Source organism: Diceros bicornis, chromosome 1 (assembly GCF_020826845.1).
Source record: "Diceros bicornis minor isolate mBicDic1 chromosome 1, mDicBic1.mat.cur, whole genome shotgun sequence".
NCBI lineage: Eukaryota > Metazoa > Chordata > Mammalia > Perissodactyla > Rhinocerotidae > Diceros > Diceros bicornis.
Window position 1 is genome coordinate 563,357 of NC_080740.1, and position 21,213 is coordinate 584,569.

Here is a 21,213-nt window from a genome sequence, read left to right on the forward strand (position 1 = left end):
AGCTCTCATCACTTAGGAAATTCCAAGGGTTTCAGGACCTCTGTGCCAGGAACGGGTTGCGACCAAATAAATATTTCTTTCTTTCTTTTGTTTTCTTTTTGCTGAGGAAGACCAGCCCTGAGCTAACATCTATTGCCAATCCTCCTCCTTTTTTTTTTTTCCCTTTTTCTCCCCAAAGCCCCAGTAGATAGTTGTATGTCATAGTTGCACATCCGTCTAGTTGCTGTACGTGGGACGCCGCCACAGCATGGTGGGACAAGCAGTGCGTCGTTGCGCGCCCAGGATCCGAACCTGGGCTGCCAGTAGCGGAGCGCATGCACTTAACGCTAAGCCATGGGGCCGGCCCCCCAAATAAATATTTCTTATGATAAATCACAATGTCACAAGCATTGTTTCATGTATTTTGTTTGTTTGTTTTGGCAGTTTCAGGGGGGAAGGCGTCTTAGTTGCAGCTGTTGTAACAAAGTACCACAGACTGGGAGGCTTACAAACTACAGAAGTTGCTTCCTCACAGTCTGGAGGCTGGAAACCTGAGTCTGGGAGCCAGCAGGGCTGGGTTCTGGGAGGGCTCTCTTCCGAGTTCCAGACAGCTGTCTTCTCTGTGTCCTCTGTGGTGGAGGTGGCAAAGGTGCTCTCTGGGGTCCCTCTTATAAGGGCACTGATCCCATCACGGGGGCTCCACCCTGGTGACCTAAGCACCTCCCAAAGGCCCCACCTCCCAATACCGTCATATTGAGGATGAGGATTCAGCATATGAATTTTGGGGGACACAGACATTCAGCCCATAACAGAGGGCAAACCCAGTCCCTGTTTTTCCATTGTGGCTGGAAATGGAAGCCCTGGCGGGGTTCGGAGGCCATTCTTGCTCTCCACTAGAGTGGAACTGGGAGAGGCTGCCCCTGGCCCTGCCTGCCACTTAGGAAGCCCAGAGTCATCTCCTGTCTACGATCTGTTGGGTTTTGCAGTTAGTTACAGGCCTGGAAACTTGACGGGGACAGTGTGGGGGCAGGGAGGGGACACAGGGTAGCCGTGTCCCCTGTGACTTCTGGCTCAGGAGTTGAGTGGCTCCCAGGGACGGCTGTGTAGTGAGAACCAGGTGGCCTCTGGGGCGGGGCCCAGGCCGGGGCAGGTGGGGTACAGGTCTCGCTCCAGCTCCCCCTCTCATCCCCAGTGACCAGCACCGACTACGAGACGGCTGCCGATGCTACCGAGACGTCGTCCTACTTCAGTGCCCAAGGCTACCTGTCCAGGTGGGGGCCAGGCAGAGGTGGGCAGTACCCTGCGAGCTGGCGGCCCCGGGCCCTGGGTGGGGAGTGGCGATGCTGGCTTGGAATGACTGAGGCCGAATCCTGGAGCCTTCAACTGGGCCACAGCAGTCTCTGTCCAGCCAGCAGGACCTCCAAAGCTATCTGTGCCTGACCCCGGTCCCCTCCTGCTTTCTCACTGGTCCACTTCACTACTGCCCCTTCTCTGTTCTCCCTGCCAGCCGGGAGCAAGAGGGCACAGAATCCTCAGAGGAAGGGCAGCTGCCCCAGGTGGTGGAGGAGCTGAAAGACCTCCAGGTGGCCCCTGGCACACGCCTGGCCAAGTTCCAACTCAAGGTCAAAGGTGAGGGAGAGAGGGCCAGAGAGCCAGGAGCTGCCTCCTACCAGCAGAAGTTGGGCAGTCACTGGTGGCCCAGGGGTCTCTGAGGAACCCCCTCTCTGGGCCATGTTGAGGGCAGGGTGCCCACTGGGTGGTGGCTCTGTGCTGACCACTCCCCCTATGGCCCCAGGCTACCCGGCACCCCGCCTGTACTGGTTCAAGGACGGGCAGCCCCTGACCACATCTGAGCACATCCGCATGGCTGACAGGAAGACCCTGCACACCCTGGAGATCGTCTCAGTCACCAGTGAGGATGCTGGCCAGTACTCAGCCTACATCAGCAACACCGTGGGCGCTGCCTACTCGTCTGCGCAGCTGCTGGTCCAAGGTGGGTACTGGGGCACTGGGCAGAGGCCGGCGTCCACACCCGGGCTGATGTCCACCTACGTGCTGCCTGGGGCCGCGCCCAGTGGTCATCACCCATGTGCAGAAGCATCATAGGTGGCCAGAAGCTGGCCCCAGGAAGCATGTGTCCTTGGGGGGCATGGGGCCCGTGCACGCTGACCGGCAAGCAGGCTGGCCACTGAAGTAGACCCAGGCGAGCATGTGGCCCACAGTAGACCATTAGGAATAGAGATCTGAGCTTCCTTATGCTCCAAAGTTATGAGCACTGCAGGGTGACTCCCCTGCAGGGTCTGTGGCCAGGCTGCCCTGGATGAGGGGCCAGCGCTGCCCAGGGCTCCCCTTGCCCTCCAGTGTGACCTCCAAGTGTTGGCTCCAGGGTGACTCCCCAGATTCCTGGGGCTGCACAGGGTCCGGTCCCTGTGCCCTCTTGTCTTTCCACACCTGAGTGTGAATTCCACTGCCGCACGGCCAGGTTCAGAAAAGGTGTTGTGTGTGGGAGTGGGCGGGGCTGCCCTGGGGACCCCCTTCCCACCCAGCAGAGCCACCAGCCTAGGGAGGGAGGCGCCCTCATGCCACAGGTCTCACTTCTGTGCCTCCTTCAGGCCCCAACGAACCAGAGGAGAAGCCGGCATTAGGTGAGCTGACTCTTGACAGGCAGAGGTGGGGAGGAGGGTGGCGGGGGGCACCTAGGGCTCCACAAGGGTGTGTGAGGGGGCGACCCCGCAGGTAGAGGAGACTGGGCAGGTGGAGGCTGGGCCTTGGCGGTGGGACAGCACCAGGTGTCCCTCGAGGCCCCGGAGCCCACCCCCTCACGGAGCTGGGACCTTGTTCGTGCTCCCCACCAGCTGCCCCATGTCTCCCCAGATGTGCAACAACAGCTGGTGCCACCCCGCTTCCTGGAGAAGTTCACACCCAAGAAGGTGAAAAAGGGCGCCAACATCACTTTCTCTGTGAAGGTGGAAGGTAAAGCACTCCTGCCCCCGTCCCCACCGGGCGCCCCCGGGAGGCCCCAGGCAGATCCCCCCCATCCCCACTGAGGACACCCCGGGAGGCTCAGAGGCGACCCCCTTTCCCAGAGCCCCCCTCCTGGTTGGGGGGATGGCTGCACTGTCCACTCCTGCCTGCAGGACACCCTGCCCCGGCCGTGCACTGGCTGCGGGAGGAGGTGGAGCAGGGCGTGCTGTGGATTGGCCGTGACACGCCAGGCTACACGGTGGCCAGCTCCGCGCAGCAGCACAGCCTGGTCCTGCTGGATGTGGGCCGACAGCACCAGGGCACCTACACCTGCATTGCCAGCAACGCCGCCGGCCAGGCCCTCTGCTCCGCCAGCCTGCACATCTCTGGCCGTGAGTGGGCGTGGGTGACCGGTGGGGAGGGGTAAGGGGTCTGGGGCCTCCTAGGGACACGCTGCCCCTCTCTCAGACCCTTGCCCAGACCCCTCTCTCCTCTGCCCTCCCAGAGCGGGGAGACCCCGAGCACAGAGCCCCAGGGTCCAGCTCCCACCCCCTGCCCTGTGGGCTCCGCTCAGCCGGCCAAGACCCTCCCAGAAGCCCCCTGCTGCCCTGAGTGGTTTCTTCCCGGCGTGTGCAGGCCCTCTGAGGGCTGATGAGTCAAGCACAGACCTCGTTCCTGTCCCCACCCCTGGCCGGGTGATTGTGGCCCGAGTTGTGACGCCAGGCACAGCCCCTCCTTGGGGGTCTGGATGCGCAGCGTCAAGGCCCCTGGGGCGGCCCAGACATCCTAGGTGGGGGTGTGCACCCGAATCAGCTCGGCAGAAGCCGGGGGTCATCCTGGTGGCTCACCTTGCTCTCCTGACAGTGTCCAAGGAGGCCGGGGCGGCGGAGGAGCAGACCGGGGTGAAGGAGGCCCTCATGTCCACCTTCCTGCAGGGGTGAGAGCCGGCCAGCCATGGTGGGGCCAGGAGCAGGGGCCTGGGAGTGGGGGTCAGTGCTGCTGCTGGGGAGGGAACCCTGTCCTGGCCGCAGACCAGCTCTACCCTTGTGCCAGCCCCCGTCCCTGTCTGTGCCTCCATCGCAAAAGGAAGGCTTTTTGGTGCCCTGACTGCAGCATCCTGGCCCCGTCCCCAGACCCTCTTTCTTGCAGTAGCTCCCCGCCAAGGGTGTGGGGAGGTGGGTCTGCCCCAGACCCCTCAGGACACCCCCTCCCCGCTTTAGGGCCCAAGCCGTCTTTGCACAGATGTCGGAACCTGCAGGCTTCGCTGACCTTGCCGGGCAGAGGAAAGGTACCAGCTGGGTGGTATTCACAGAGCTGAGGTAGCTGAGGCCCCCATGCCGGGGTGGGGTGTGGAGGAGGCGGCCTGCTGTCAGGCCCCAGACCCACAAGGCTCCTCTCAGACACCGTGGCTCCAGAAACGCCTGCTCATCCAGCTCTGAGCTAGGGCTCTGTGCCCTCTGGTAACCCTGATTCTGAGCTGTGGTTGGTCTCGGGGCCGTTTCTGAGCCTTGTGGATCTGGGACCCCAAGAGGCCCCAGGGTCCGGGTCAGCCTTGGCTCAGTGCTCACATCCAGCAGGCTGTGTGGACGCCCCGCCTGGGTGTGGACACTGCCAAGTCAGGGCTGGTCTGGGGTGAGGGTGGTGCATGGAGGCGGGTACCGGCTGTGCCGCCGGCCAGGCTGCTCTGTCCCCAGCGCCCCCTCCCATCCTCCAAGTGTGGTCCCACGTGTCTGGCGCTTTCTGCCCACCCATGCGAGGGTCTCCCAGAACCTAGGTGTATTTTTAACATTTTTACGGAAAATCCTGAGTCTGCACAGAAGTAGACAGGAGAGGCCTATGCACCCTGCATGCCTGTCACCCACCTTCGGGGTCACTTCTTGGTTGACATATCCTGCCCCCTGCTGTTCCCTGCGCCGCCCCCCACAGGCACCTCATTCACCCTTAACCCTGATTCTGCACAAAAGGTCCGACTTCTGTCACGCAGACTCTAAACCATCAAATCTTAGGTCCCCCAGCCCCTGCCTTCAGTGTCCAGAACCTGCCCCCGTCTCCCACCCCCTGGCTGAGCTGCCCCTGCCTCCTGCCCGCTCCTGAGCCCCTTCCCAGACCAGCGGCCATGTGGCCACTGCGAGTGGATGCGGCACAAACCCTCTTGGCCCCCAGGCTCCAAGCTCTTCCCCCAGCCTGACGGCCAGTCTGACCTCTACCCAGTGTGGCTCTCAGTGCCCTTGCCCACTGCCCTGCAGCCACACCGGCCACCCGCTGTCCCCCTGGCCGCCCACTGTCTCATGACCACTCAGCATCCCTGACTGCTGCTGTCCCCCTGCCCGGACCCTGCTTCCCTGTGTTCACGGCCCCTCCGTCTATCACACCTTGGCTCAGATGCCCTTGAGCTGGCTCGGCCCCTAGTCCTGGTCAGCCCTCCCCGCTTCCCATGGCGCTGGCCCAGGGTCTGTGCGTCCTTGTCTCCCATGACCCATGAGCCCAGGACGGGCTTGGAGGGGTGCTCGGGCACTTCTGTGAGGCGCACGGCCAGCTGAGCTAGAGTCTGGCCCCCAGGAGAGCCCCTGGTGGCAGAGGCCCGGGGCCACCTGTCCCTAGCTGAGTTGGGCACGGAGGAGTTCCTGCAGAAGCTCACCTCGCAGATCACGGAGATGGTGTCGGCCAAGATCACTCAAGGTGAGGGTGCCGACCGGGAGCAAGGCTGGGGGGCCGGTCTTCTCCCTGCCCACACCCTGGAGACCCACAGGGAGAGGGCTTGGGGGGCCGGCCCTTCCCAGGTGTCACAAGCCCTGTGCCCCCCAGGCAAGCTGCAGGTGCCGGGAGGTGACAGCGACGAGGAGTCCAAGACGCCGTCTGCGTCCCCGCGGCACGGCCGTTCGCGTCCCTCCTCCAGCGTCCAGGAGTCATCCTCAGAATCGGAGGACGGGGACTCCCGGGGCGAGGTGCGGGCGCGGGTAGGGGGCTGGGGGACACACACCTGAGTGGCCAACATCATCACCACGACCCAGGATACCCCATCACCTCCAGAGGTTCCCCGTTGCCCTTTGAGGGGGCCCCACCCAGCACCGGTGACAGGATTTCCATCAGCAGAGACGGGTGGGGCCTGTTCTAGGACTTCATGGGATCTCAGAATGGCTCCTTCCTCGCCACTTAATGTTGGAGATCCTGCTGTCTGGGGCCTCGGGAGGCCTGTGGGCCCCTCTCTGGTACCCCTTCCTGTGGGGTCTCTGGGGGGCCGTCTGGGGCCTTGGGAAGCCCAGCTGGCCCCTCTCCAGGGCCCCCTCCCTCTGGGGTCTGTGGGGGGCTGTCGGGCCTTGGGAGGCCCTGCTGGCCCCTCTCCGGGTCCGACTCAGCACCCCCCCACAGATCTTTGACATCTACGTGGTCACGGCTGACTATGTGCCCCTGGGTGCTGAGCAGGACGCCATCTCGCTGCGGGAGGGCCAGTACGTGGAGGTGCTGGACTCAGCCCACCCGCTGCGCTGGCTTGTGCGCACCAAGCCCACCAAGTCTAGCCCCTCGCGGCAAGGCTGGGTTTCCCCCGCCTACCTGGACAGGCGGCTCAAGGTACCTGGACAGCGGGTGGTGGGTCCGGGGATAGCTGTCCCCCCATGAGGGCGGGAGCCTGACCTCACAAGTCAGGGTCAGAGCTCAGGCTGCCTGCGACCCCTCGCGTTTCTCCCCAGCTGTCACCCGAGTGGGGGCCTGCCGAGGGCCCTGAGTTCCCTGGGGAGGCTGTGTCTGAGGACGAGTACAAGACGAGGCTGAGGTGAGGGGTCGCCGGGCCTTGAGGTGGTTGGGGTCTTGCGGGGCCTCTGAGGTGCTAATTCTGCGAGAGCCTCTCAGCCGGCCCTGCACCAGCGACACCTGTCTGGCCACTCTGTGTGGCGGGGGGCTTGTTGGGGGTGTGGCTTTTCTGAAAGTGGGCGGCGGGCTGCACACGCTGCAGAGGTGGTCCTCCCGGTTCCAGCAGCTGAGCCTCAGGGTCTTTCCCCACTTTGCCTTCCAGCTCCGTCATCCAGGAGCTGCTGAGCTCGGAGGAGGCCTTTGTGGGCAGGCTGCAGTTCCTGCAGAGCCACCACATGCGGCACCTGGACCGCTGCCCCCACGCACCCCCCGCCGTGGCCAGCCAGAAGGCGGTCATCTTCCGAAACGTGCAGGACATTAGCCACTTCCACAGCAGGTGGGAAGGCAGGGCGGGCCTCAGGTGTGTGCACACGCACGGTCACACACGGGGACACACGGGTGCCCTTGGACACAGGCATGAACTCATGTGCGTGTGGACACACAGGACGCACGTACCCACGCGTGCACATTCACATGCATGCAGACACGTGCACCTGGACACACACACGTGGACACGTGCCCCCGTGGGGCTGGGAGGTGCGGGGATGGGCAGGAGCCTGGGAGGGAGAGCATTTGTGCGCCTGATTTACCTGTTGGCCCCCATGCCCTGTACAAGGACACATGCGCTTGGCTTACCCATGCGGGTGCCTGCTGCAACCCACGTTCATGGGCACGCCCCAGGAACCTGCGCACACGTCCACCTGTGCACACCAGCACACGTGCACGTGCTCTCACACGTGGTGACACGAGTACACAGCACAGTCGGACACGCATGCCTGCATGCTTGTGTGCACAAGTGTACATGTGCACACATGCTTACACGTGCATCCAGCACACGTGTGCATGCCTATTCCTGCACACAGCAGGCATGCACATGCAGGCACGCCCTCACATACTGCACACGTGTGCCCCCCCACAGCCCAGCACACTCTCTCTCGGGAACCCGGCATTGGGCAGGAGCCTGTTTCTTCCCAACGCTAGGGCTCAGGGCTGGGTCTGGGGTTGTGAGTGGGGGTCCTGGTGTCAGCCCTCACCTGACCACTGGCCCCTTTGTGGCAGCTTCCTGCGGGAGCTGCAGAGCTGCGACACGGACGATGACGTGGCCATGTGCTTCATCAAGAACCAGGCGGCCTTTGAGAAGTATCTGGAGTTCTTGGTGGGCCGGGTGCAGGCCGAGGCGGTGGTGGTCAGCACGGCCGTGCAGGAGTTCTACAAGGTGCCCCCTGCCCTGATCGGGACCCGTCAGCCCCACCCCTACCCCCGCATCAGTGCTGGCCCTGGCTCTGAGCTCCTCTTCCTTTACCCTGCCTAGGTCCCCTCAGCCTGCCCGGGCCCCTCGGGCCTTAGCTTAGCGAGAAAAGCAGGCAGAGTCCCCGAAGCTCTGCTCACCTGTCAGTGATGCAGGCCATCGCCCGGGGTGGGGTGAGGCCCTCCGGGGTGTGGGGGACTGCGTGTGTGTGTGCACCCCCGGGGCCCCAAACACCAGCTCTGGGGCTCTGATGACACGGGCTGTCCGGGGCTGCGTGTTCTGGCCCCGAACGCCACCCTGCGGTCCCTACAGAAATACGCCGAGGAGGCGCTGTCGGCCGCAGACCCCTCGCAGCCGCCCCCGCCTCCCCTGCAGCACTTCCTGGAGCAGCCGGTGCAGCGGCTCCAGCAGTACCAGGCCCTGCTCAAGGTAGGTGGGGCCAGCAGGGCACTGCGGGGCCACGGCCCCCCGCCCAGCCACCCCCAGACACGCTCTGACCCGCCGTCTCTGCAGGAGCTGATCCGCAACAAGGCGCGGAACGGGCAGAACTGTGCACTGCTGGAGCAGGCCTATGCGGTGGTGTCAGCCCTGCCCCAGCGTGCCGAGAACCAGCTGCACGTGTCGCTCATGGAGAACTACCCAGGCACCCTGGAGGCCCTGGGCGAGCCCATCCGCCAGGTCCAGGGGCCAGGGCGCGGCGGAGGGCCTGGGCAGGGTGACGGGGCGGTGGGGGCCGTGTCAGGGGCTGCACTGCAGGCTGGGCCCAGCTGACCGCAGGCTGACCGCTCCCCCAGGGCCACTTCATCGTATGGGAGGGGGCGCCGGGTGCACGGATGCCCTGGAAGGGCCACCACCGGCACGTCTTCCTGTTCCGCCACCACCTGGTGGTCTGCAAGCCCAGGCGTGACTCGCGCACCGACACCTTCAGCTACGTCTTCCGGAACATGATGAAGGTTTGCAGGGCACCGGCCCAGCCTGGCGGGGAGGGGGCAGGGGGCCCTGCAGGGCGGGCAGAGGCTGGCGGCTGATCCTGCGGCCAGGACCCCATCCATGGTGACTGAGCCTCAGCGTGTGTCTGCGTCCTGCCCCCACAGCTGAGCAGCATCGACCTGAATGACCAGGTGGAGGGGGATGACCGCGCCTTCGAGATCTGGCACGAGCGGGAGGACTCGGTGCGCAAGTACCTGCTGCAGGCGCGGACGGTCATCGCCAAGAACTCCTGGGTGAAGGAGATTTGCGGCATCCAGCAGCGCCTGGCCCTGCCCGTCTGGCGTGAGTGCCGGGTCCTGGCGGCGAGGCCTGACGGGGGGATCGAACCTTTCAGCCTCGCCGCCTGCCCGGGCGGCACCAGGAAGGGGCTCCATCCTGGGACAAACAGCTCGCTCTCCGCTCTGTCAGCTCAGCTTCTCTGGAGCCCTGAGCTGGGGTGTCGGGCCGGCCCTGACCCGAGTGTGGGGAACCTCGGGGTCACTAGGGAGCCCCAGCACAGGGCAGCACCCAGCCGGGGTGAGGGGATGTGAAGGGCCCAGCAGCGCTGGTTCTGCTTCCTCACCTGGAACAGAGAGAGGCTCCCCTTTCAACATGCCCTCCTTCTCCACGGTCCCCACTGTGCCTCAATATCCACCCAGCCTGCCTCCCTCACCCTGCTTCTTATCCAGGCCCAAGTGTGGGATCCTGGGCAAAAGATCACAAGGGATGGTGGTCGAGCAACCACACCCTGGGTCGTGGGGCTTCTGGCCCTACCAGGGATGCACCTGAGAGCACTGGTGAGTCCCCCACGGAGCGCTCAAGGCCTGGTGTGTGTGTGCGTGTCCCCAGGTCCCCCAGATTTCGAAGAGGAGCTGGCTGACTGCACGGCTGAGCTGGGTGAGACGGTCAAGCTGGCCTGCCGTGTGACGGGCACACCCAAGCCCATCGTCAGCTGGTACAAAGGTAGGCCCTGGTGCCCAGGGATGCGGACCCTGCAGCAGGCAAGAGCCGCCCAGGCTGGGCAGGGGCCCAGGATCCAGGGTGGGGCCTGGTCGTGGCTGGGCATGAGGGACAGGCCTCCTGTTCTGGTTGCCTGCCCCCAAATCACAGACAGCCTGGCCGAGGTGCACAGTGGACGAGAAGGGGCAGGCGAAGGGTGTGCATCCGTGTTTCTGACGCAGTGAGCCTGCCCGCCGCCGAGTCTTGCTCCTTAGCTGTCACTTGACCAGTTTGCACTGAATGCCAGGTCCCGCTGCAAGTGCGGGGGAAACAGCAGCGAACAGGCTGGCAAACCCCGTCCGAGGGGGCTGACCTTCTAGGGGAGGAGACAGACGACAAGCAGGCAGACAAACGCGTGATGTGAAGTGGGGAAGTGACAAGGCGGCCAGGGAAGTAAGGCATAGTGCGGAGCAGAGAGTGATGGCAGCCAGGCCCCTCCCAGGCAGACCTGTGGGAAGAGCTCCACGTGGGCAGCGAGGCAGCCAGAGGGGAGGTTGGGGAGGTAGGGGCCACGGCGGGGGGTCTCATATTTGCCTTTGCAGGTAATGGAGCTGCAGAGTTTGGAGGTCCCCACAGCCACCCTCACTTATCACACTAGCTGCAAGGTGGGGGGTCCCAAGACCACCTTCACTCTAACACCAAGGTGGGGTGCCCCAAGACCACCTTCAGGTTCACTGATTCGCTGGAAGGACTCCCACAACTCAGCAGAGCCATCTTGCTCAGGGTTCCGTTGATAGCACAGGAAGGGAAGAGGCACTCGGGGCGGGCCCGGGCAGAGTCTGGGCGTCCTCTGTGGGGGCGTGTGGGTGGCACCTGCTTCTCCTGCATTGATATGTGGCCGCACTTGGAGTGTGGCCAACCAGGGCCACTCACTGAGCCCTCGCGTCCAGGGTTGTGTTGGGGGTCATTCTCGTACCGTGCTGACCACCGCCCCTCCAGAGGTCAAGGTGACGCGCGTGGCCCAGAGCCCCCACCCTAAATCACCGCGTAGCGTAACTGTCTGGAGTGGTCCGAGGCCTCCAGGTGAACCAGGACGCTCTTGTCGGGGGTCGTCTGGGCTGGCGGGTCAGCCTTTCCGGCTGGCAGATAAGCCCCTGAGTCCCCAGTTCAGTCTGAATCACCGAGTTCAGCCCTGGTTTTGGAGGAGCCATCCCAGGCAGTCAGTCTCTGGTGCCCTACTCGACCACCACCAGCCAGGGGCATTTGTCCGCCGAGGAACGGCTAAGGGTGAGGCTGGAGAGGACACAGGGGTGTTTTGCTGGAACACGCAGGAGGGGCCATCCTGAGTCCCTCGGTCAGCGCCGCAGGCTGGAGCCGTGGGTACAGCAGCTGTTTCCTGGTGGCGGCTTGGGCGAGCCATCCCTGAGGTCTTCCTTCTGAAGGGGGGCCCACTGCCCCACGTCCTGAGGTCCTGGAGGTCCCTTCCCAGCTGCCTCCTGCACAGAAGCTGTGGGGTGCAGCTCCCCCCAATCCCTCCTCTCACGCAGACCTTCCTCCTGGGAGGGCGGCTTCCCAGAGACAAAGCTGTTCATAAAAGTTATCTGGCAGTGAGAACGAGTCCCTCGGACCACCTCTCCTTTCGGCCAAGCTGCGCTCAGACGGGTGTGCCGACTGGGCCGCGTCTGAGGGGACAGAAGGACGCACTTTGCCCAGGAACCATCAGGGAGGGATCTCGGCTCCCCAGCCACACCTAGGCCATGCTCAGTCCCTTTCATCCTGGCTGTTACAAAGTGAGCAGCCTGGAGGGGTTGACCCCTCTCTGGGGACAGCTGCATCCAGTGAGCAGAGGAGTGAGGAGCAGCCAGGCGGTCAGCTCACATTGACACAGGTGGTCGCACTGCAGATGGTGTAGGCGGCACACATGGCCAGAGAGTGTGGCGGAGCTGGCCGTTCACTGACCCCAAATGGCGACCTGGTAGGAAACACCACAGAGCACCAGGAGGTGAGGGTCGGCCAGGCTGGGGGTCCACCCGATGCAATGTGCCCCCCAACTCAGAGTGTCTCTCTCAGCGTGGCGTTCTGTGGGGCTCAGCGCCACGGAGAACCCTGGCAGTCTGGGTGTGGAGCCCCCATCAGTGGCCTTGCTTCACCTCCATGGCTCACAGCCCCAAGGAAGCCAGTCTATAGTGTGTAAATCGAAAACAAGCCAGGCCGTTTGCTATGGCTCAAGGGCAGTGAGCACACACGACCCTGGCCAGGAAGAGTCGCAGCGGGCAGAAGTCAGACTTGCCAGCCAGCAAAACATCAGCTAGACCGTGGAAGCTCCCAGAGTCGGGGGCAGAGGGCCAGGTCCTGATCCCCCCAGGGCAGCCGCCAGCGCAGGAGCACTGGAGATGTGCGTTAGAGACCCTGCAACAGGAATGCAAAGCAGTCGTGGTCGGAGTGCCCACAGGACAGAAAAGCAGGCGTCCGAAATCCTGAGACTCCTGCAGGAGCTGTTAGCCTACAGTGGACCATCACGGCCACCCTGTGCCACAGGAGCAGTGGCTAGATGGGGCTGTCAAGGATCACCACCAGCTGCCAGCTCCCTGTGGCCATCCAAGGCCGTTGAATTGGGACACTGCCTCTCTGGTTACCCCAGCTGCCTTCCTGTCACCCAGGAGGCCCCGAACTTCCTGTCACCCAGGAGGCCCCGAACTTCCTTTCTTTTCCTGAGCTCTGTTGGGCAACCCGGGAAGGGCCAGATTGCTGGGCTGGGGCTGGTTATGTGCTCCATGGCCACCTCTCCATGTGCAGGGCGTCCCCACTGGGAACGTCCCCCCACGACGTGTGGGGCAGGGAATCCCAAACACAGCAAACGTCGGGTCCAGAGGAAGGAACCACAGCCACCGCACCCTCACTTGGCCCCAAGGGGATACCACCTCCCCACTCACTCGGAATCTTGTGCAAATCCCGTCAGTGGAATCTGGGCGCCTGTATCTGGCAGGGCAGTGTAAACATGAGTTCTTCCCCGCCCGAGGTCCCGGCATATTGGACGGGCACTCAGGGCCTCTGGGCCCTCTGGGCACACGGAGATGGCAGCCCACCCTTGATCATTTTCCTCTTAAAGTGTCGGAGGTCAGGGAAGAGGAGGAAGAGGGGGTCGGAGGTGGGATGGAACAGGACACACTTCCATGGCTCAGTGACATCCGGTGTTTGGGGCTCACCCAGAGACCTGAATGGGGCAGCAAGATCATCGCTGCCAACACCGTCGGTTCCAGCTTTGGGGACCCCTTGACATAACAGCCTCGTCACACTGCTCCCCGGGGCTCTGCACTGGGTTTAACTTGTGAGGTGGTGACCTTCGGGATGGGGCCTGCATGGCAGGGGCGTCGCTGGCCGAGAGCCATGGTGATGGCCCGCCTCTCTCTGGGTCTGCCTGTGAGGGCTGAGCAAAGTTCCTGAGGAGGCAAGGCTACCTGTCAGGGGCACCGACGTCCCTTTGGTCACCTTTTTCTTCCCCAGCTGTCACCAGTGTTAACAGATGCCGTCCAGGTGCCATGAGCCCACGGGCCAGCCATCGACGGTTCCCCGTGGGGTTTGTCTGTGTCAGGGAGACGTCCCGGGCAAGGCCTGCTGCAAACACTCGGCTCCTTTAACGTTGTCTCGGGAAGAACTCTTCAGTGTGTTTGGTGCCTGTGCCTCAGAGTTCTAGCCCTGCTCCTGCCTCTGCCCCTTGGGCTTGGTGACAGCTCTCTGCTTGCACCCAGCATAGGTGTGTTTCTGTGACCCGTCTGAGGGATATGGAATCTTCCTTGGACCCAGCACAGGTTCTAGCATTTGGTGGGAAGTGAGGCCACCTGAGACACGTTCCACCTCCAAGGACAGAGCGCGTCAGCCAAGGCACCGTCCCGGTGTCCGTCTGAACCCACGGCTCGCTGCTCAGACTGTGGCCACCAGCCCGTTTTCTCTCCATTCATGGGCAGCAAAGGACATGGCTATTTACTGCCCAGCTGACCATGTGGTCGGATCAGCCTGTCCACCACCAGCCCCCTGGACCTCCCTCAGGTCCTGTTAGTTGGTCCATGGGCCGCCTTCTTTCCCTTCTACAATGCTGTGTCTCCGACAGTGTCCCTTCCTCGTCACCAAAATAGCAAATCAGAAACCGTGAAGAGTCTGAGATGTTTCCCTGCTTGCAAGCCAGCAAGCTAGCCGCCAGCCAGATACGGACAGAAGACACAAGGCCCTCAGGTTGGAGACCAAGACTCTGTCACAGCAACAGCAGCAGTGTCCTGCCTGGGTTGCCCACACCCCGGTCACCACGTCGGGGGCCAGGGGACCAGTGTCTTGCAGTGGGCTGCACCACAAGAGAGGAGCCCCCAAGTCTAGGAGATGCGGAGCTGCCATGGGGCTGCCGGTGCGTTTGCCCGTCCTTCCCTCGAGAGGAGTGACTCGTGGCCCTGGAAGGCAGGGGTCTCCTGGGGAGGAAGGAGGGAGTTTTGTCTCTGCTGCCCTGCCGGCCCTGGGGTGTCTCCTTACACAAGCAGCCCAGACCCGGCTGTAGCTGCCTTTGCCCGGAGGCTCCGGCTGTGGGGGATGCCAGAAGTCCACGGGAATTGATTTCTGACGGTGAGCTGAGGACTGGGGACTGGCGGTGGATGGAGGATGTCACCGTAGCCTGGCGAGAACGGTTCTGTGGGCGAGGTGCACGCCGAGGGCGTGGGTTTGGGAGAGGATGGACCGGGAGCAGCTGCAGACGGGGAGTGAGAACAGCTCTGTCCTGGAATCGCCATACAGAGGCACAGAGAAGTGGGCAGCTGGACGATTTGGGGTTTTTTGTATAATTTAAAGTCATTTCTTAAGGTTCCCTGTGAATAAGAAGTCAAGTGCTGCCTAAGAACTGTCATGATTGAAACAACCTTGTTCAGAACACGCAGCTCTGTTGTGAAGTATTCCTCTGTGAAATTTTACATATTTAGGGGGAAAGAGTTCTTTGTAGCGAAAAATGCACATCTTCGTCCTTCCCCAGGAAGAGGCTCCTGAGGGCTGGAGATGTAGGTGGGGGGGGCATTCGGACGAGGGTGGTTAAAGAGGTGGGTGGTCTGAGCACAAGGCAGGGGTCAGCGCCTCGGAGGTCCCCAGGGAGCCAGGTGATTGAGGGTCTGGCTACCAGAATGGGGTGTCCTCTGCAGGGTCGGGTCCCCCAGCCTGGCCCCTGCCTCCAGCTAAAAGCCCACCTTCCAGAGGCCACAGTGGGCACGGGGGTCTGGGGCAGCAGACGGAGTGGGTCAGTGCCGCCCTCCATCCAGGGCTCCAGGTCAGCTAGGCCAGCTGGACCCCAGTGGGGAGCCCACACCCAGCCCTTGTGCTCCAGGGGCAGCCCCTGTCACCACCCCCTGTGACTGTGACCCTCAGGCAGGCCCAGCCTCTTGTCCCTGATGGGGTCCCCTCCGTGACAGCGCCCCTCCTCCTTTCCAGATGGGAAGCCGGTGGAGGTGGACCCCCACCACATCCTCATCGAAGACCCCGATGGCTCATGTGCCCTCATCCTGGACAATCTCACCGCTGTGGACTCCGGCCAGTACATGTGCTTCGCAGCCAGTGCTGCCGGCAACGCCAGCACCCTCGGCAAGATTCTGGTGCAAGGTGAGTGCCCGAGCCGCCCCAGCGAGGAGGCCCCCTGGGAGCACAGGCCTGCAGATGGGGCTGGCGGGGGTGCTGTGGTCTGGGGGGCTCACTGGTGTGTGTGGGGTCCTGCTCCATCGTGGTGTCTCTCTCTGTCTCTCTATCTCTCTGTCTCTGTCTCTTTTTCTCTCTCTCTCCCTTCCCCGCCGCCTCCCACCCGGCAGTTCCCCCGCGGTTTGTGAACAAGGTCCGGGCGGTGCCCTTTGTGGAGGGAGAGGACGCCCAGGTCACCTGCACCATTGAAGGTGCCCCGCACCCTCAGATCAGGTGGGCTGCATGGCTTGGGGCGGGTGGACTAGGGAAGGGGAGCCTTCACCAGGATTGTCCCTCCTGCCTGTAAAATGAAGGGGGCAGCATGTTCTCCGGGTCAGGGGTGGGCTGGACACAGAACCTCAGCCTTTCCGGTGAGAAGTGGGGGTTGCAGGGCTGAGGCCCATTTTGACCACGGTCCTGGCTGCAGCGAGTGGCACGCTGGCCGGGATGGACATTGGGTGGGTGGTGTGGAGAGTGTGGGTTCTGTTACGACACTTGGATCTGCAGGCGGGAGAGGAGAGGGTCCCAAGCACAGGGGGCCTGGGGAGGCCCTGCCTCACCACCCTGGGGTCACTGCAGGTGGTACAAGGATGGAGCCCTCCTGAGCCCCGGGGGCAAGTTCCAGACCCTGAGTGATGCCCGCAGTGGCCTGCTGGTGCTGGAGATCCGGGGGGCTGGCAAGGAGGACCTGGGCCACTACGAGTGTGAGGTGAGGCCGGTGGGTGCAGGGGGAGGGGGCGCCGGGGTGTCCTGTCTTGTGGACCCCACGATTGTCACCACCATCCATGACATATGATGAGACCGAGGACACCAGACCTGCTGTCACCCACCATCCATGACGAGGGGACAGGGACTGAGGCCCTGGGTGGAGTGCCCACAGGTAGTCTGGGAAGGTGCATGCCAGCTGTGGCTCTGCCCAGCTGCCTGCCTCCCTGACGCTACTGCCTGCGGCCGAGGTCGGCCATGTGGCACCTGCCCCATGGCAGCTCCCAGAGAAGCAAATGGACCCAAGTCAGTTCTGGACCTGAGCTGTCCAGTTTAGCCACTGGTGTCCACACGTGGTGATTTAAATTTGAGTTGGTGAAAGTTAGCTCTAGCTGAAGATTAGGTTCGACTTCACGTGTTCAGGGCCCACAGGGCCACCACACTGGACAGTGCAGGTAGAGCGTGTTCCCACCATTGCAGGAAGCTCTGGGGCAGCGCTGGGTGTCCGTGGAGACACGGTGGCTGGGCTGGGACCCTTTCCCCTGTGGCCAGGCATTGGGGCTCTGCAAACAGCCAGGGCGGGCCCTGCATCCTGCACAGCCCCGAAGAGACATCCCAGGCCCCTCTAAGCAGGCCCCTGCCATCCGTCCTGCAGTTGGTGAACCGGCTGGGCTCCACCCGGGGCGGGGCAGAGCTGTCCATGCAGAGCCCGGCGCTGCGGGCCCGGGAACAGCGCCGCAGGGAGCAGCTGGCCGCTGTGGAAGGTGAGTGCTGTGCTGCCAGTCTGGGGCAGGGCCGGACCCTCCATACGCCTGGGCAGGGCCAGGTGGGGGAAACCATTAGCTCTTCCATTGAGGGCACGCTTCCTGGAGGAGGGGCAGCGAGGGCCGCTGGCTGGGAGAGGAGGGGGCTGCAGAGGCTGCAGGGCAAGTGCTGGTTCCCAGCCCCCAACTGTGGGCTGGCCAAGGGTGGGCCGTGAACCAGAGCCCGGGAAAGACTGGAGGCGCAGTCGTGGGTGTGGGGGACCCCTAAGCTCTGCTCACCATCCCTGAAGGAATAACAAGTGTGTATAGAAGCCAGGCCCAGCGCAGCCCGCTGGGCAGTGGTCAGGAAGGTCTTGTGCGAGGGGTGGCAGGGACAGTGGGAGGAATGGCTCCATGGAAGAGGGGGCCCCTGCCAAGTGCAGAGTGAGGCCATTGGTCCTAGCTTGGCTCCCAGGAAAGGAAATGGGTCTCAGGGGCCCGGTCCTTCCATACGGGGTGGGGCTGGCCGTGGAGAGGACAGAACGCTCAGCCTCCCTGGCCTGGCCTGGCCTGGGTTCCCCCTGGGGTCCTGGATGGTGACTGGGCTACACAATGGGCCTCACTAGGGAGAGGTGTACTCCTGGGCAGGAAGTGAGGGGGGGCAGAATGCCTCATGCCTTCACTCACGTCTGGGCTCCGGTGTCCCAGCTGGGCCCAGCTCCGGGATGGCCGTGATGGGGAGGAGGGCACCTGGCATCTGTCCTGGGCCTGCTCAGCCCGAGAGAGCAGCCTTACAGGGCTTACAGGGTGGGCTGCGGGCCCAGGGAGAGCTTCCCCCTGTCTGAGCTGCCTCACCTGGAAGGGGCTGCCTGGGCGGTGGTGAGCCTCCCGGCCCTGGGGGCATGCAAGCAGAGGCTGGGCCAACAGTTCTCACAGTAGGATGGGTTGGAATGTGTCTTCCGAAGTCCTGAAAGTTGGCTTCTGTGATATCTTGGGCCACTGGATCCAGTCCCTCCAAGGGCTCAATGTCTGGGGGCCACTGTCCATCTGGACCCTCACAGAGTCGGGCCACCTGGCACCTGGAGCCCTGCCTCGGGGCCTTTGACGCCCTCCAGGGCCTTCACTGAGGCCCCTCCCTCCCTCGTGGGCAGGGGTCCTCTTCCTCGCCCCCTGAGAGCAGCCGGCACTGCTGGAGCCTGTGCCCACTGGAGGCCCTGTGGTGTCCCTGGCACCTCCACTTCCTGCCCTGTGGCGTCTCACGTCAAGGAGGTGCTGAGCGGGGACTGTGTGCTCCCTCTCACGTGCTGGTAACAAGCACGTGCTGCAGAGCCGTTCACTCGTTATCACAACGGGTCTGTTCCCGTCAATGTCCTCCGGCCACGGGGGCAGAAACAGCGTTGGTGCCTCACGCGGCTAGAAGGCTGGTCCTTGCAGACCCTGGAGTTGGAGCCTGCCACCTCCTGCTTCCTAACTCTGTCCTGTCGCTTCATCTCTAACCTGGTGGCTCCGCAGCCAGAACGGGCCCTGGCTGGCCCTGTGGGGTGGGCACTGCCCCCTCGCTTGTGAAACCACGCTGGGCCGGGAGCCCCGCTTCGCATGGCTGCACCCTCCCATGGTTGCCCCACTCACCAGGGCCCAGTGCCCGTCAGGCGGCAGGTTAGGTCAGGAACAAAGGCACCAGGAGTGTAGCAGCCTAGAGGTGCCCTGGTCTCCACCCTCAAAAGCAGCAGAAGGGGGCCCCAATCAAGAGGACGCAGGAAGGAATCCTGGGTTCCCCCAACCCTCTGCGCACAGGGTCTGGCCTGCAGGCCGTGAACAGGCTGGCTCCCTCTGGGCCCAGCTTAGTCTAAACACACAGGGTATTTTGGCTTGATCTCATCTCTCCCTGTGGGCTCCCCTCTTCAGAAGGCAGCTTACACAAACACACATGCATGCACACATGTAAATGCATGCACATGTGCACACAGTAAATGTGGCTCCCACGTGCCACACAGACACAGTTAGTACATTTAATTCATGTGCAGCTATCAGAGACATCTAAAGGCACCTAACTGGAACCTTCAGCGAGTCATAATCTTTTTGCTAGTGGAGGGTCTTGTAAAAAATGCAGTATCTGCAAAGCACAGTAAAGCAAAGCACAATAAAACGAGGTAGGCCTGTACTGTCGGTCCTCTAAGGGAAAGCCTTTCTGTATGTGGCACTGCAGCGAAGGAGAAAATCCTCCAGAGCAGGAGGCAGGAGGCTGTGTGCCGCAGGCCACGCCATTTGACTTTTCTGAGCCTCCCCCTCAGTTTTCCTGCAGGATGGCAAGAGGGGCTGTTGAAATGTGAGGGTACAGGTAGCCAGTGGAATGCCTACTGTCCAGGTGGGCAAAGCTGGGAGGGGGCATCTCTGTGCCAAGCCTGACCCTGGCCAGAGGCTGCAGGAGAAGAGGCCTCGAGATGGTTGGAGTAGGTGCTGCCTGGTCCCAGATGAGTCCTGTCCTGTCTCTGGGACTTCGGTCCCCCATCTACAAAATGGGAACCACAGGCTGTATCCTACTAGCTCCAGGGAGGAGGAAAGCTAGGAAGGCCAAAAGAGAGAATTGAGTTTGTGGGGTGCTCCTAGGAAGACCTAGGTTTCTCTGCTCACTCGGAGCTCAGGCCCCTGCCCAGGCACCCTCAGGTTGCTCCCAGTGGGACTTCCATGGCCTCCTGCCACGCAGCTCAGATGTGCTACCTGTCAGGCTCCAGAGTCGCTCTCCCTGGAGAGGTGCTTTTTAGTCTTTAGGACTTTCTTCCAAGTCAGGCGTCAGCCGTCCTAGTCCAGTGTGGCTGCTGGCTCACCATGCAGCCACAGGCCATTCCTCCTCCTCTCTAGGCCTCAGTTTCTGTCTGTGAGAAGTGGGACTTCAGGCCTGACAAAATTCACAGGGCTCTCTGGGCACGTGGGCTGAAGGAGAAGCTGGGGCCTCTGTGTGGGCAGCCTGGCAGGGCCCTCACTCTCCCGGAAGCTTCTGCAGGACCCTGAAGAGGAATGGCGGCCCTCCCTGGTGTGGGACGCGTTGCTGTCGTACCTCCCATCCCCCAGCCATTCGGGGCAGGCATTGTCACCTCCATTTCCAAGGTGAGGGAATGGGGGCTCTAAGCTGTGACAGTCCTCCCAGGGGCACACAGTGAGGCAGGTTTTGGATCAGTGCTCCTGAGCGGAGCAGGTTACTACGCTGCCATGCCACTCAGATAGCTCAGTCCCTGTGTGCTGGCTGACCAATAATCCTCGCTATTCCGACTGTTTTCTTTGTAGTCACTGAGCAGGAGACTAAAGTCCCCAAGAAAACCGTCATCATGTAAGTGCAGGCGTGTTCCTAACCTTCCTTCTGACTGCAGTGTCCCTGCATGTCCACTAACCTGCCTGGACCCTGCCCCTGTGGCCCAGCCTCCTGCTTGCCTGACTCCTGCCCACGCGGCCTTTGCTCACCGCGCAGACTGCCAGAACCTTGAGATATTCCCCAGGGACTTGAGCCACCTCTACGCTTCACAGCTCTCTTCCAGGGTCTCAGGACCCTCTCCAAGGCCCCATTGCCTCCGCAGGGTAGACTGATTCTGTGTACCTCACAGTGGCTCACCCAGGGCTTGGACCCAGAGTCACACCAGTTAGGACAGGAGTTGGGGCTGTGGAGCTGCTTCCTGCAGTGGGCTAGAGGCAGAATTCTGCCCTCAGTACCCTTGGGTGCAGGACCCTGTTGTCCAACAGAACTTCCCACGATGATGGAAATACTCTGTATTTTCACTGCCCACTACAGCAGCCACTAGCTGCCTGTGGGTGTTGAGCATTTAAAATGTGTCTAGTGTGACTGAAGAACTGAATTTTAAAACATTTAATTTTCATGAATTGGAATTGAATTTAAATAGTGTAACCATAGTGGACAGCACAGCTCTAGGGCCTTGGAGTTCTCCGAGCCCAACCCTCACATTAGGAAGATGGGGAAACTGAGGTTCAGGGAAGAGAGGAGGCTTGCTCGGGTGGCTCCTGTTTGGAAGCCAGCTGAGAACCCGTTTCCCTGGTGCCACGGCCCCTGTCCCTTTCTTCCTCCTTCAGTGCCTTCAGGGCTGGGGAAGAGCCACATGTGTTGTTGACACT

General features: G+C 62.5%; 1 protein-coding gene across 1 annotated transcript in view; it reads left to right on the plus strand.

Moving 5' to 3' along the window:
* Positions 1-21,213, plus strand: part of OBSCN (obscurin, cytoskeletal calmodulin and titin-interacting RhoGEF) — a 159,170-nt gene that overhangs the window by 117,544 nt on the left and 20,413 nt on the right. Inside the window, 23 exon segments of the mRNA XM_058554620.1 lie at positions 1,172-1,250; positions 1,487-1,608; positions 1,775-1,972; positions 2,592-2,624; positions 2,854-2,952; positions 3,117-3,335; positions 3,808-3,880; positions 4,164-4,231; positions 5,503-5,622; positions 5,749-5,888; positions 6,313-6,513; positions 6,633-6,715; positions 6,956-7,129; positions 7,852-8,008; positions 8,354-8,470; positions 8,555-8,719; positions 8,836-8,994; positions 9,136-9,313; positions 9,860-9,973; positions 15,407-15,574; positions 15,778-15,880; positions 16,226-16,355; positions 17,007-17,108. Coding sequence (XP_058410603.1) covers positions 1,172-1,250; positions 1,487-1,608; positions 1,775-1,972; positions 2,592-2,624; positions 2,854-2,952; positions 3,117-3,335; positions 3,808-3,880; positions 4,164-4,231; positions 5,503-5,622; positions 5,749-5,888; positions 6,313-6,513; positions 6,633-6,715; positions 6,956-7,129; positions 7,852-8,008; positions 8,354-8,470; positions 8,555-8,719; positions 8,836-8,994; positions 9,136-9,313; positions 9,860-9,973; positions 15,407-15,574; positions 15,778-15,880; positions 16,226-16,355; positions 17,007-17,108 — 3,002 coding nt within the window.